This window comes from Hipposideros armiger, unplaced genomic scaffold, assembly GCF_001890085.2.
Source record: "Hipposideros armiger isolate ML-2016 unplaced genomic scaffold, ASM189008v1 scaffold_266, whole genome shotgun sequence".
NCBI lineage: Eukaryota > Metazoa > Chordata > Mammalia > Chiroptera > Hipposideridae > Hipposideros > Hipposideros armiger.
The window spans coordinates 1,045,029-1,059,313 of NW_017731616.1; the positions used below are offsets into that span (position 1 = coordinate 1,045,029).

General features: G+C 35.5%; 1 protein-coding gene across 1 annotated transcript in view; it reads left to right on the forward strand.

Annotated features, from left to right (window-relative positions):
* Positions 1–14,285, forward strand: part of ERICH2 (glutamate rich 2) — a 34,084-nt gene that overhangs the window by 15,477 nt on the left and 4,322 nt on the right. Inside the window, 3 exon segments of the mRNA XM_019656796.1 lie at positions 1,746–1,894; positions 4,834–5,021; positions 10,972–11,029. Of these exon segments, the coding sequence (XP_019512341.1) occupies positions 1,746–1,894; positions 4,834–5,021; positions 10,972–11,029 (395 nt within the window).

Sequence of the window (14,285 nt, forward strand, 5' to 3'; positions counted from 1 at the left end):
TTAGAGTGTACTGGTTATCTATTTTTCTTAAATGGTTAGAGGCATTATTACCATAATAACATCACTTTTCTCAAATGGAAATCAACAGATTATAGTTAAAGAGTGGGTCAGACTTTGGGCCTTTGATTCTTTGAAACTGTATATGAGAAAGACTACAGAAAATGAGCAGAAAAGGAATCCATATTTTGCTGTTAATATGATGATTTGATCAATGCTTATATGTATTTTTATGACACGTTCACTGCTTCCAAATAGTAATATCCCATTTATCTTCAGTCTGTTGCATATGTTGGCTTCCTCCATGTTGTAGCATTAAGATTTGTAATGACATTTTCAGTTATTCAAATACCCAGAACCATACTAGCTAAATTCCCTTTCTTGGGGATATAACTCAATGAGTATATAAGTACCACATTTCATATTTAAAATATACATACATTTTCTTCATAGTTTAACATCTCTTACAATTGATGGCATCTCACACTTAAACTTGGCAATGCTTTTTCTTTCTTAAATAATGGTATGTCTTCTAATAAATAGATGGTATCTTAGATTCAATGAAATACTGTAAATTGTGTGTGGGGGGGGGGAAGGCAGGCAGTAAAGGCCTTTTATCTAGATTAGCTATTAGAGCAAATAAATCCTAGTAATCACTTGTGGTGACCTTTGGCATAATAAAAATCTCACCATGCTAGAAACTGAATTCCGAAGTGACTTCTCAACTTCTCATATATAGAGTTTCTATTTGGATGCTTTTTTTTTCACAAGTAGAAAATCAAGGAGGACAGAGGCAGAACAAATGTAAATCATTTTGGCTGTGCACTTTGTATTACCAGGGAGCGGTTTTGCTTTCGCAGCACATACTGGGGAAGTGAAGATTCTATTCCCTCCCATAGTATTAAGAATATCACAAGCTGTTCAGCCTCTTTGTTAAAATCACTGCACAAGACCACTAACTGAACTGCAGTGCTAATGTTCTGGATTCACATTTCAGTGGGGAAAAAAAGAGCCACCACAACTTTGAGGAAAAAATATTTTACATCTCTTTATATCTTTGCATGAAAACTAGAAGTTGAATTTTTTAAACTTGATAAAGGAGATATAGGTATTAAAAGAATCTTAAGACCACAGATAGCAAGCAGCCTTGGGGTTATTTTTTCCACCAGCATGGGTGCCTATGTGTAAACAGTACATCACATCAGACTCCTGTGACTCAAGTTATTTATTGACATGAGGTTTCAGGCTCCCTGAAAAAGAGAAATTAACCCATTTTTATTTCAGTGACTTAATGGAAAAACAGGCTACTTTATATTATGACCAAGGGTTAATATGAGTGTTGGACTCTCTCCGTAAGTGTAGCATTTAACAATGGTAAGAACTGAGTTACAAACTTAAAGAAAAAAACTCAAGGTTAGCATTCCTTAAATAGTTTTATTCCATCATGTATATCACAGTGATGTGCCAAAGACATTCATAAAACTGTTTGCTTATATGCTTTGTGTTAACTCTGAAAAGATTCTAAGAATCATCACACAATGACAAATGCCAGGTAGAAATTGAATCTTAATCATTAGTAAAATTTATTTTTAATGCTTTTCCACAAAGATACTGCATTTTGGCTATTTAGTGTATTGTTGGTATATTATATTGTGTGTTTACATTAAATATGTGTGTATGTACTCTGTTTAAAGCCTTAAACAGAATTGTGACCTAGGAAAGTATTTTTTTTACTATTTAACATTTAGGAAGGAAGTCTCTTCAAAAAACATTGAAAATAAAGTCTCTTTAAAGAATACCGAAAATGGAGTATCTTCAAAGAGTGTTGAAAATAAAGATACAGAGGCACATCTACAGTCTAAACTATGGCCATCTTCCTTCTTAAAAGAAAGCATAGGTAATACCATTTGTTTTATTTCAGTAGCTTCTAATTCAGCCCTCCTTCGCCATGACTTTTGGGATTTTGACAACTTTGTAGGTCTGGGGCGGGTCATAGAAATACGTAATTCTTCAAATTCATGTACTGATGATATGTAGTCAGGGATCCATGGGTGTGAATTACATAAAATGATGATGGGGTATTAAATTTTAGAGTGAGTTAAAATACCTATGAAAGCATTAACAAGCTCCATTCATTCATACTGAGTGCTGGGCACTGGTTTAGAAACTGTGGATACAAGTTAGCAAATAAGCAAGGTCCTTACCTTCATGAAGTTCACATTCTAGTGGAAGACAGCCAACTATTAAACATAAATAATAAACAATAAAAGACAAATAAGACAATGACAGGCTGTGGTGGGTGCTGTAATGTGAATAAATGGCACCTGGGAGAGGACTACCTTAGATCATGATGCTCAGTGTGTGTTTGTGAATTAAATGAGACAGTTCCTGTGACATCACACAAAGCCCTTAGTTCCCTATTCTGTGCTTCCCTGATGACATCAGTGTGATGAGTCAGTCAATAGTGTGGGTGCACTCTGGAAGGTAAGGGTGATTGTCAGCTGATGGAGATTGTAAATGAAACAGAAACAGGTAGGTGGCCCGAATATCCCAGCCATTCTACTCTTAGAAGGACTTGGCATCTCTTTTCAGGGTAGCTCTTTTTGTTTATAGAGTCAAGAGTTTGCTTTAGAGTCAAGAGTTTTGCCAGTTTTTTCTTTTGTTATTTTGATCTGTCTTTTCTTGACATTGTAATCTCTCAAGCTCTTCTGCATTTCCTAGTTTTCTTCTTTCTAACACAAGTGTTTCTATATTATTTAGAGTAGTTCATGGTCACACTCCCATCAAAGAAGGCATCTCACAGGACTTTCTAGACACTCAAAATCTTACAAGAAAGGGATGGTGTAGCACAAGTCCAATTTGAAACTGAAAGACATCCTTAGAGCCAAAGGAGTTGGCAGGCTCACTCAATAGTTTCCCAAAGAGATAAGTTTAGGAAACACATAGTAAACTTCTTTTAAAAAATTACTTTAATAGTAGTATATTTTAATGTGTGTTAGAAAAAACATAAGAAATGGTTAAGAATATGGACTCTGGGGCCGGCCGAGTGGCACGTTGGTTAAGAGCTGGCTTGCAACGCCAGAGGGCCCCGGTTCGGATCCCACATAGGAAGGCCAGTGACACTGCCCTCCACAGCTAAAATGCTGAACAACACCTCAACCTGGGGCTGGGCTGCCATGAGTTGCTGGCGATGGCATAGGCTGCAGCCCCTGCTGCAGTGGGCTTCCATGGGCTACCGTGTGTAGCCAGCAGCCAGCGTGAGCAGCCAGCAGCCACAGTGAGCGGCCATCCAGAAGCCGGCAACTGATGTGCCTCGCCTGGGAAGAGTGCAATATGGTGCCAACTTGGGCCAGTGAAGCAACGTCCTCCACAACTAGACTGAAGAACAAAAGGACAGCAACTTGTCTGTTCCCCTTCCCCCAATTCCCCAGCGCTGTTCCCATCCCCCAATTCCCCAATAAAAAATCTTAAAAAAAAAAAATATATGGACTCTGAAGCCAAACTGACTCCCAGATCTGCCACTTAATTAGCAGTGTGCAGTTGGGCAGGTCATTAATCACTGTCTTTCAGTTTCATCTATGAATGGGATGTAAGTAGTACACACATCCTTAGCATATTGAGAGAATTAAAGGGGCTAATATATGTAGTGTTCAGAAGAGTAATGGCATATAATGTTCATTATGATTATTATATGTTACTTTTATTAATGCATCCACCAGTTTTGTGGATAATTATGATCTGGCAAAAATTATAAGTTAAAGCAGATTCAAAGAAAAATATTAAATAGTATAGTTGATACTCATATATGGCAAAATGGATGAAGATAGTATAAGAATTACTGATGTTTGGAAAATGTTCCAATAGATTGTGCCATAGAAATTTATATTTTAAACATTTCATCTATCACCTCCTCTCCATCCCTATTTTACCAGGGCTGTATCATTAATCATCTCTCTCACCTGGACTTTTTAAAGAGATCTTTAATCTCTCCCCTTGCTCTTTTTTTTTTGGGTGGGGGAGTGGTCCTTCCCTCAAATACACTTTCTACCCTGCTATCCAAGTTGCTGCCCCTCCTTGGAAAAACTGGTCCACCCAGACTGGGCAATTCCTGACCACTCCCCAGACTGGGATGGGGCCCTCCTTTGTTCTCCTGTTTACACATTTTTATCACTGTACTTCCATACTGTTTTGTAATTAGCATAGTGCCGGGTACTGAATGGGTAGTCAGTGGTACTTAGTTTTTATTTTTCAGTCACCTATGTTGGTTATAGGTAATGTGACTTGACGTTAAGAAAAATCATTAATAATGTTATGTAACTTCTGGTTATATTTAGAATACTCCACATGTATTTCTTCCTAATTTGTGTGTGTGTCAATTCTCAAGTATCCAAGGAGTGATGTGACCTAAGAAGAATTATTTGCTTCTCAGCCTCTCCCGTCTTTTACTCTTCAAGCTCTTTATTTCATATTTACCTTCCTATAAGGACAGTTTAGGAAATATATTTCTGGAGATACAATAGCATGAATTTCTTTTTTCTTGAAATTATTATATTCTTTGTGAACAAAAATGTTTCCATTTATTAAAATTTCAAGCACCAAACAGGTAACATCAGCTCAATGTTATTGGTTTGGGTTTTTTCCTCTTTCACTTGGAAGTTTTATTACCTTTTTTGAAAACAGAAATCAGCTAAGTTTATTGCAGTGCTGTTTAGTCTTAAAAAAAAATTTACTTCAGAACAGGAAGCAATATACTAAACATTACATTATAATTTAGGAGTAACCATTTTTAATTTTTGAACTTTTCAATATTTTTTATTAAATTATATTCTGTTTTAGGTGAGGTGGGCAAAGATACAGTCATTGCAAAGAAAGACAAAAATAATGAATATTGCCTTCAAGATACTGATGATAAGTTGTACAAATCAACAGATGATGATGGTGAAGATGACACCAATGATGAAGATGATAGTGAAGACAGCAACCCGAATAAGCATACTCATGCCCCATTAGAGTTAATGGCAGAAGTAAGTTTTACTTGTGCATTATAATTTAAGAAACTTAAAAGTGTTAAAATAACTAAATAGTATATGGCCTTGAAGTCTAAAAAAATAGTTAAAAGATCCTTACCCATGTATAGATGCTTACTGGCTATTCATCTCTCTTACTACTTTTACCAGGTTCTGGGTGAGAGAAGATTCTGGAAATGACTTACAGTATTCTCGTAAAGGCAGTGTTTTACATCAAAACTCTTCAACGACTTTTTCAGGAATGCTTTCTATGTAAAGCATGGGCACCATGCTAGTTACTGGAGACGTGTATAAATAAATAAGAAAGACATGTCCTACCCTTGAGAACTAATGCACATATTACTTATATAATACAATTTATAATAAAATTAAATATGTGCTAGTAGAAGTATTTATTAAGTTCTCTGGGAATAGGGAGGATTAAGTGACTAACTGAGAAAAGAAGCAGGAGAAATGGGATAAAAGGAAGGATTTTTAGAGGAAGACACAGAATACATCTTGAGAATTTAAAGGAAGAGGGAAGTGTAGGAATTCATCTGATAAACAAGTGGAGAAAACATAGCATAGAAAACGGCATGTACAAAGGCGTTAAAGCCTAAAATGTCACATGCAAATATTGTACGTAAACATTTACTAATAATTCTATGCAGAACAAAACAATTTTACCTCACTTCTTGTGGTCTCACAGTCCACCTTTAATTAATATTACACAACTTCATGTATATTGTAAGAACTTCATAATAGTACATTTTCATTTCCCCTTCTGATCCTTTGTGTTATTGTTGTCATACATTTTACTTCTACATATAAGTTCCACAATATATTGTCTCATTGTTTTTAAATGGTCAAATATCTTTTAAAGAGATTTTTAAATTGGAAAATAATCTTTTTTGGAATATATTTCTGGTGTTCTTCATAGCATTGTGTAGGTCCAACTTTCCACTTGATATCATTTTCCTTTTACCTGAAAAACTTCCTTCAGTATATCTTATAATGCAGTTCTGGCAATGAATTCTCTCAGCTTTTGTTTTTCTGAAAAAGTCTTAATTTCACCTTCATTTTTAATGGCTATGTTAGCTGGAGAATTCTAGGTTGCCAAGTTATTTCCTGTGCTTTGAAAGGTTGTTCCATCGTCTAATACTTTCAGAAAAGATGTCTGCTGTTGTTATGTTTATTCATGTGTTATAATTTATTTTAAAATTTTTTTATCTGTATTATTATTGATTATGATGTGCTTTGATGTGGTTTTCTTTATATTTCCTCTGTTCATTGAGATTCTTGGATCTATGAGTTCATAGTTTTCACCAGGATTGGAAAATATTCATTTATTAAGTCTTCAGATATTTTTTTCTGACATCTGCCCTCTCTCTCTTCATTTGGGCTACAATTACACATATGTTAGATCACCCAATATTGTCCCAAAGGTCACTGATGTTTCTTTTTTTTCCTGTTTTCTCTATGTTTCATTTTAGAAATTTCTATTGCTATTTCCTCAAGTTCATGATCATTTCTTTGCAGTTATTGGGTTGTCGGAAAAGTAATGACGCATTTTTGCAATGAAAAATATAGAAAAAATATGTCATGACTTTTCCGACAACCCAATATAATCTGCTGTTAATCCCATTCTCCCTCCTTCCCTCCTCCCTTTCTCTCTCTATCTCTATCTCTCTCTCCCTCTCCCTCTCCCTCTCCTCCTCTCTTCCTTCCTCCCTTTCTCAAATGTGTTAATATATATTTATTTTAGGTAGTCTATTTACCATCTCTAGAAGTTTTAGTTAAAATTTTATATCTATTATTTCTCTCCTCATGTTCATATTTTCCTCTACTTTTGAGCATATGGCATATATTTTTAATAGTTATTTTAACATGCTTATCTGCAATGCTATCATCTTTTTCAATTCTAAGTCAGTTTTGTTTTGTTTTGTTTTGTTTTTTAGCTGAGCCATCCTGCCACCTGTTTGCAGCTCAGTGGCAGCTCAGCTTGGGCCAGAATTGAACCGGCGTCCCTGTTGCTCAGAGCTCACAATCTTGAGCAAGCTCTTAACCAACTGAGCCACTCGACCAGCCCCCTAAGTCAGTTTTTATTGATTCAGTTTTCTCCTGCTTATGGGTCATATTTTCATGCATCTTTGTATGCTTGGTAACTTGTTACTGAATCCTAAATGTTGTACATTTCATGTTCTTAGGTGCAAACTTTTGTTGTTTTACTTTAAATATTGTTGAACTTTGATCTGGGACACAGATTGAGTTACGTGGAAGTGCAGGTATCACTTTTTGAGTCTTGCTTTTAAGCCTTGTTGGGAGGACCCAGGGCAACCCTTATAGTGTGGGGACCCTACCAAATGAGGCCTCTTCCCAGTGCTCTGTGTATTCACAGGACCTCCCAGTGCTCTGTGTATTTGGAGGACCTTGCACTCTGGCTGCAAAGAACATGAACTCTTCTCATCCCTTTGTGAGGTCCAATGATTGTTCCACTCAATGATTGTTCCACCTGCTCATTCTAGTGATTCTTTTTTCAGCCTCAGATGGTTTCTTCATGCTCATATGCAGTTCAGTACCAGCCAGAGACTCCAAGAGACACCTCTGCAGGTTGCTGGAGCTCTCTCTCCTTGTGAAGCTCACTGCTCTCTTGAAAATTATAGCCACAGTGGCCTCTCTGAACTCCAAACTGTTATTTCAACTCACATACATCGCTGGTCTCTGTTTGGATTCTCCCTGCCCTTGCTGGCACCTGGAAACAACCTAAAAGCAGTAAGCTGGCAATCATAGGTCCCATCTGGTTTCCCTTCTCTTAGAGATCACTGTCCTGTGATGTCTGTTGTCCAGCATCTGAAAACTGTTTTTTCTTTTATATATGTTGTCCAGTTTTCTGGTTGTTTAAGGAGGGAGAGTAAATCTGATCTTTGTTAACTCCATCATGGCTAGAAGCCTCAATTAGATTTTTAGCACAAAGAAAATGCTAATGTGCTTGCCGCCTTGGATAGTTTAACCCAAATGCTAGCCATGGAATTATATTGGGTTGTTGGAAAAGTCATTACGCATTTTTGCAATGAAAAACATAGAAAAAATACGTCATGACTTTTCCGACAACCCAATATAAGGAAATCAGACGTATTTACTGTATTTTCTTCCTAGATTAAAGCATGTATAGGGAATTTTGAAACTTCTTTAATAGTACAAGGTGCTTTTAATAAGGGAGAAAAAAATTGATGCCAAGTGTTGGAAAGATTTCACTTAACCAAACTTCCTTTTGACTGGACATCAACATCATTCATGAATTATGGAGCATTCAGAGACCCTATTTGCCATTACCAAACTGTCTGGAGTTGCTAATTTTATTCTTTTCCCTTTCTTTTTTGACATTTAATTATAAAAGTAATTTATGAATCATTTGCATATAAATAGGCAGTATGAGATTGGTTATTTTCATATCTTGTGCTGTACTTGTGCATAAGATCTTTTGTTCTCAAAATGCATCCCTTTTAATTTTCCCAACTTTTTGTTTTGAAATTTTTCAAACCTATAGAAAAGTTCAAAGATTGTAACAGTGAACACATGTGTATGCTTTACCTAGTTCACCACTTCTTAACATTGTGCTACATTTGCTTTATCTCTCTCTTTTCATAGATAAGGCATAAATATAGCCTAGAAAAATATTTTTGGCAGAAACCTTTGAAAGTAAGTTTCAAACATCATAAAACTTCACCTCTAAATACTTGACAATGAGTCTCCTAAGAATAACTTCATTCTTCATTGTAACATACCCTTATCACATCTAAGAAAATTAACAGTAATTCTGTAATAAAATATATTCAAATTGAGATTTCCCAATTTGTCTTTAAAATGGCTTTCATAATTGGATTTTTTTTCCAGTCAGGATTCCATCAAAATTCATATTTTGAGTTTAGCTGTTAAGCACCTCTTTATTTTGAATGTCACAAATAATTTAATATAAGACCAATTCTTTTAAACCTGTCTTCAGCCTAATTTTGAAGGCTTAAGTAATTCTCATGAAAGTCTTTAACATCTATTGCATGAATGTCTTAATTTCATTGCCTTTTGAACTGTTAATAGGAAATATATTTTATGATAACAAAAAAATTGGTGAATACAAAGGAGACTTTGAAATTGATTCCATGTACCTTTTCATTTTCTGAGGTTAGTGTTATCAATATAATGTTCATTAAATAGACTGGATATTAGTTGATATTAAGAAATTCTTGCTAATTTTGTTACGTGTGATAGTGATAATGTGATTGGGTTTTTAATTTAAAATGAAATGAGATATCTGCTAACTGATTTAAAATAATCTAGGCAGTGGGGAAAGAGTGTGGTGATACTGATAAAACAAGATTAGCAAAATGTTAATTTTTGAAGGTGAGAATTGGGAGCATGTATTTCTTTTGCTGTTTTCTCTACTTCTGTGTATATTTAAATTTTCCATAAAGATTTGAGAAATATAAACATAACAAAAATAAGTACAATAACAAATTAAAACTACTTAAAACTAAAAAGATATTCTTCTAAGTGACACTTGAATTAAAAATAAAATTCAAAACTAAACTCACAATCTATTTAGAAGATAATGAAATCATAACACTAAATTTAAAAATCTTTGAGAAGTGTTTAAAGTTTCAAATGCTTTGATGATGATAATGGTTCAAGGAAGAGTGACAATAAGTGAACTAAATATTAATGCCAGAAACTAGAAAAAGAACAAAATAAACATAAGGAAAATAAGAAAAAGAATTAAAGAAACAAATTAATAATTCAAAATAAAAACCAAATTAATGTATCAGTTCAAGAGATGGATATTTGAAAACAAGAATGACACCTAAACCACTAGATACAACAATTAAAATGGAAGAAAACCACAAATAGGGGTGAAAATGAACATCTGAACCTGAGACAAGAATAGATTTTTAAAATATAAGAGAATTATTAATATGTGAATAAATGAGAATTGTGATGAAATTAATAGTTTATAGAAAAATCTCTAGGAGAATCCGATTATATTTACATTAGAACAATATAAATAATCTAATACCCATGGAAGAAGCTTAGAAAACTGATAGAGAACTTTTTTTTTTAATGACACCTGGGTATTTATCAAATGTCTGGAAATGTGTGAGAAATGCCTCTTTTGTGTGACTTGATGCTCCCATCTCTTGCAGTGTAACCCTAGTGCATCCACATATGGTTCAGAATATGTCACACACAAGCAATGCATCCACATATGGTTCAGAATATGTCACACACAAGCAAGAGCGTCTAAGGGCAGGCTTACTTTTTTTCATGGAAGCAGTCTAAATAGCTAATAATAGAAGATTACTTTAGTAAATTGTAGTCTAAGTTAAAAAAAAGAATATTTAATTTCATGGGGAGAAAATGATCATGATATATGAACATGACCATGATTGATTTTTTTTAAAAGTTACTGAACAATCCTAGCTTTTGTAAATATGTGCTCATTTGTGGGGGAAAAGTACTAAAACAGTATACATGAAGGTATAAAAATAAACATCTCCGGATGGTAGAAATATAGACGCTTTTAATTGGGGATACAATGTGTTTATTTAGCTTTTAAATTTCCTGCATATAAAAATATGTATTACATTGTAACAAGAAAAATATAATAAAAATGAAACTGGATGGTATGAGAGCAATACTGGAAAATAGTGACTACATAATTGTAAATCTACATTTTTTTAACTAATTATGGACTAAGTTCACAAATATAAGCTGTATCTGAACCAAAGGGATATTAAAGTGATGAGTGTGTTTACTGTCTCTCTCAGTTGAATAAACTTACATATTCTCAGGTTGCTCAGTAGTACATATAAACAAAATAGTTAATCATTACTGGTGTATTTTCTAGGGAGTTTATAATTGACATGTAAATTCTCTTCAAAACTACTTATGTGAACAATTTCTTAATGTTTTCCAGTTCCTGAGAGCTGAAATGGGTCACGACTACCATTTGGCAAAAAAATTATGTCAGATGAGTAAGTGCAAAGTACTTTTCTATTTGCCAATCTTCTCTTTGTTTCTGAATACATTCCACAATATGCAAGATGGTTTGATGATCATAATCCTAGTGAATTTCCCTGATAGTGTCTCAGTGATCCCTTGATAATAAATTAGATTGACTGGTATAAGGACTAATTTAGACATCTAGACTAACTTTGAGTGGGATCAACTAACAGGCTAATTACTGCCACTGGAAAATAAGTCAAAATCCTTACCTTCGTGACAATAGATAGGTACCTTTATGCCTTTGGCTTCAAAAGAAGTATCAGGTAGTGCAGCAAACCTTACTTAACACACAATTAGTCCATAAACAGTTGAACACCTACATGTGTCAGGCACTGTAGTAGGCACTGGAAATACAGCAGTCAAGACAGATAACAATGCCACATTTAGATCTAGTGTCAGGCAGATAATAAACTCATATATAAAGAGTGCATCATAAGTGAAAGCTGCTATGGAGAAAAAACAAAGTAGGGAAGAAGGAATAGGAAGTACTGGGAAGAGGCAAAGCAGTTTTAAATGGAATGGTCCTGGAAGGCCTCACAGAAAGATTGGAGCAAAGACTTGAAGAAGTTGAGGAAACTCGTCATGTGGATCTCTGGAATAAGCAAGTTCCAGGCAGAGCGACTAGCTATGTGCTGAGCTGCGGGCATACCTGAAAGACAGCAAGGACAGCGTAACAGGAGCAGAGTAAGCAAGGGGAAGTATGAAAGGAGATGAGGTCACAGAGGTTATGGGTGAGGAGCTGAGCAGATGGCACAGCACCTTTTCACAATTTAAGGGTCTTGGCTTTTTCTCTGACCGAAGTGGGAAACCACTGGATGCTTGAGTAGAAGAACGATATGATCTACCTTACTTTTCTTTCTTCTTTGTCTTTTAGTGGTTTGACTTGATGTTCAAAATAGTTATGGTTTTCTTTGTCTTTATACAAAGGGAGGTTTGGGAGGTTTGCTGAGTTTCTCAAATCTGTGGGTTGATGATTTCATCAGCTTTGAAAATTTCTTGGCCATTACCTTTTCAAATAATGACTCATGCCCTATTCTCTCTCTTCTCTTCCTGGGTCTCCACTTACACATAATTTAGACTTTTTTTTTCATGGTTTCCCACATGTATCTTATACTTAGCTCTGTTTTTTCCATTTCTTTTTTTTTTCTGTGCTTCAGTTTAGGTATTTTCTATTGACCTGCTTTTGAGGTAACGTAGCCTATCTTATCCACTGCTGTTAAAACTATCCAATGAGTTTTTTATTTCAAAGATTGTATTTTCCAAATTTTAGAAAGTCCATTTAATGATTTTTCAATAATCCAGCTCTTTGTTGAAATCCACAATATTTTCAAACTATTTTGCCCATCTTTTTCTCTCATTCATTTGTCATAGTTATTTTAAAAGTGAAACGGCAACTCTATAATTAAACTTTGTTGATAACAGGACTCAAAATATTAACTAGTGTTAGATTTAAGTCTCATGGTAAAAGTCCTTGACGTGAGTATGTAGCATAGGGACTGTGAGGGTCTAGTCTTACCTCACACAGAATCCCCACTATGGATACAGTACTTCTTAAATCATGGGCTAATTTCCAAAATGGGCTTCTTGACTATTTTATATCCAAGATAATTTGCCTTGTTTTGTACTTTGGACCTTTAAATATTTTTATCAAAACTATGTTTGGTGGCCCACAAACATAGAATTTCCAATCAGAAGGAACCCTTAGAATCATATCCAAGCCTCTATTTTTATAAATAATGAAACTGAAGAATAAAGAAGTTAAGCAGCTTGCTCAGCCCCACTTAGGAGCTGGTGACACAGCCAGAACTGGGACCCATTTCTTCTCGGTGGGGCTAGTGTAGAAATGAGTGACTCTGTAGCTCTAGTTCCCAGTTCTCTGAATTTCTTGTGGAGCCTAACTGTAGGAAAATTTATATATCATATTTCCATATTCATCGATCATTTTTAGAAAGCCTCTCGCTGAAGCTTACAAAATCCATGCACTGATATCACCACTGCATCTGTCAGTCAGTTTTGCCATTAGCCCTGCAGTATGCTGCATAAACATCAGGTGCACAATAAAATGCTTATTGACATGACTCGAATCAGTGAACACACAGTAAGTGCCAGATCAATGGGGATGGAAAAAAATCCAAATTGATCTATCTTGACGGGGTTATATCCCTTTAAAAACTCACTCCCCTCTTTCCTTCCTTCCTTCCTTCCTTCCTTCCTTCCTTCCTTCCTTCCTTCCAACAAATACATATGGAGCACCATATCTGTACCAGACGTCATGTTAGGAGCTGGAGAGAAAGCACACATGCTCTAAACCCTCTTGGGGTTGGCATAGTCATGGTTTGGTTTGGCTTCCACCCCTACGGCTCATCCAGTAACACTGTTCACTCTTTTCTGTCCGTGTCAAATAGTGGTGCCTCTAACACTAAGGACTAGACTATAGGAAGAAGAGCTATGGAGGGCCGTAAGACAGGCACCATGACCCAGAGGGCCAGTTGGGAAAGAGCACTGCTCCCAAGAGGAAAAAGAGGCTGACAGGAAATGTGGAAAAGAGGCTCAGAGAAGGGGGTCAGGGGTGTGGAGTGTACAAAATTAGATTGGCTACCCCTGAGGTAGATTCCCAGCCAAGAATGTGAAATTAGGGAGGTCCAGGTTTAGCGATGCCAGGCAAGTTCAAGAAATAATGGAAAGCTGGATACAGACTCAGTCTCGGGGAAAAGGAAATGTTAGTTTTTTGATACTACAGGAACATTTAGCTGAGGGCTGCCCAAAGTCCCTCTCCGTATCAGTGCAACAGACAAAATGAATTTTTTCTATCATGGAAAAAATGTTATATGTAAATTCTTACAGTATACATATTCTTTTGTCTCTTTTTTCCATCTTCTAGCTCTTCTCTGTGTGCTTAGTTATACATTTATAAATTTACATATGTAAACGTAAATTATGTATTTGCATATTTATATATTTATAAGTGTGTTATTTAGCACCCACTAGGGGAGCATTTATATTACATTGTTTAATTCTTAAAATAATTCTGTAAGCCTGACTTTTTTTTTTTTTTAAGATTTTTATTGGGGAATTGGGGGATGGGATCAGCGCTGGGGAATTGGGGGAAGGGGAACAGAGGAAGTTGCTGTCGTTTTTGTTCTTCAGTCTAGTTGTGGAGGATGTTGCTTCACTGGCCCAAGTTGGCACCATCATTGCGCTCTTCCCTGGCGAGGCAGATCAGTC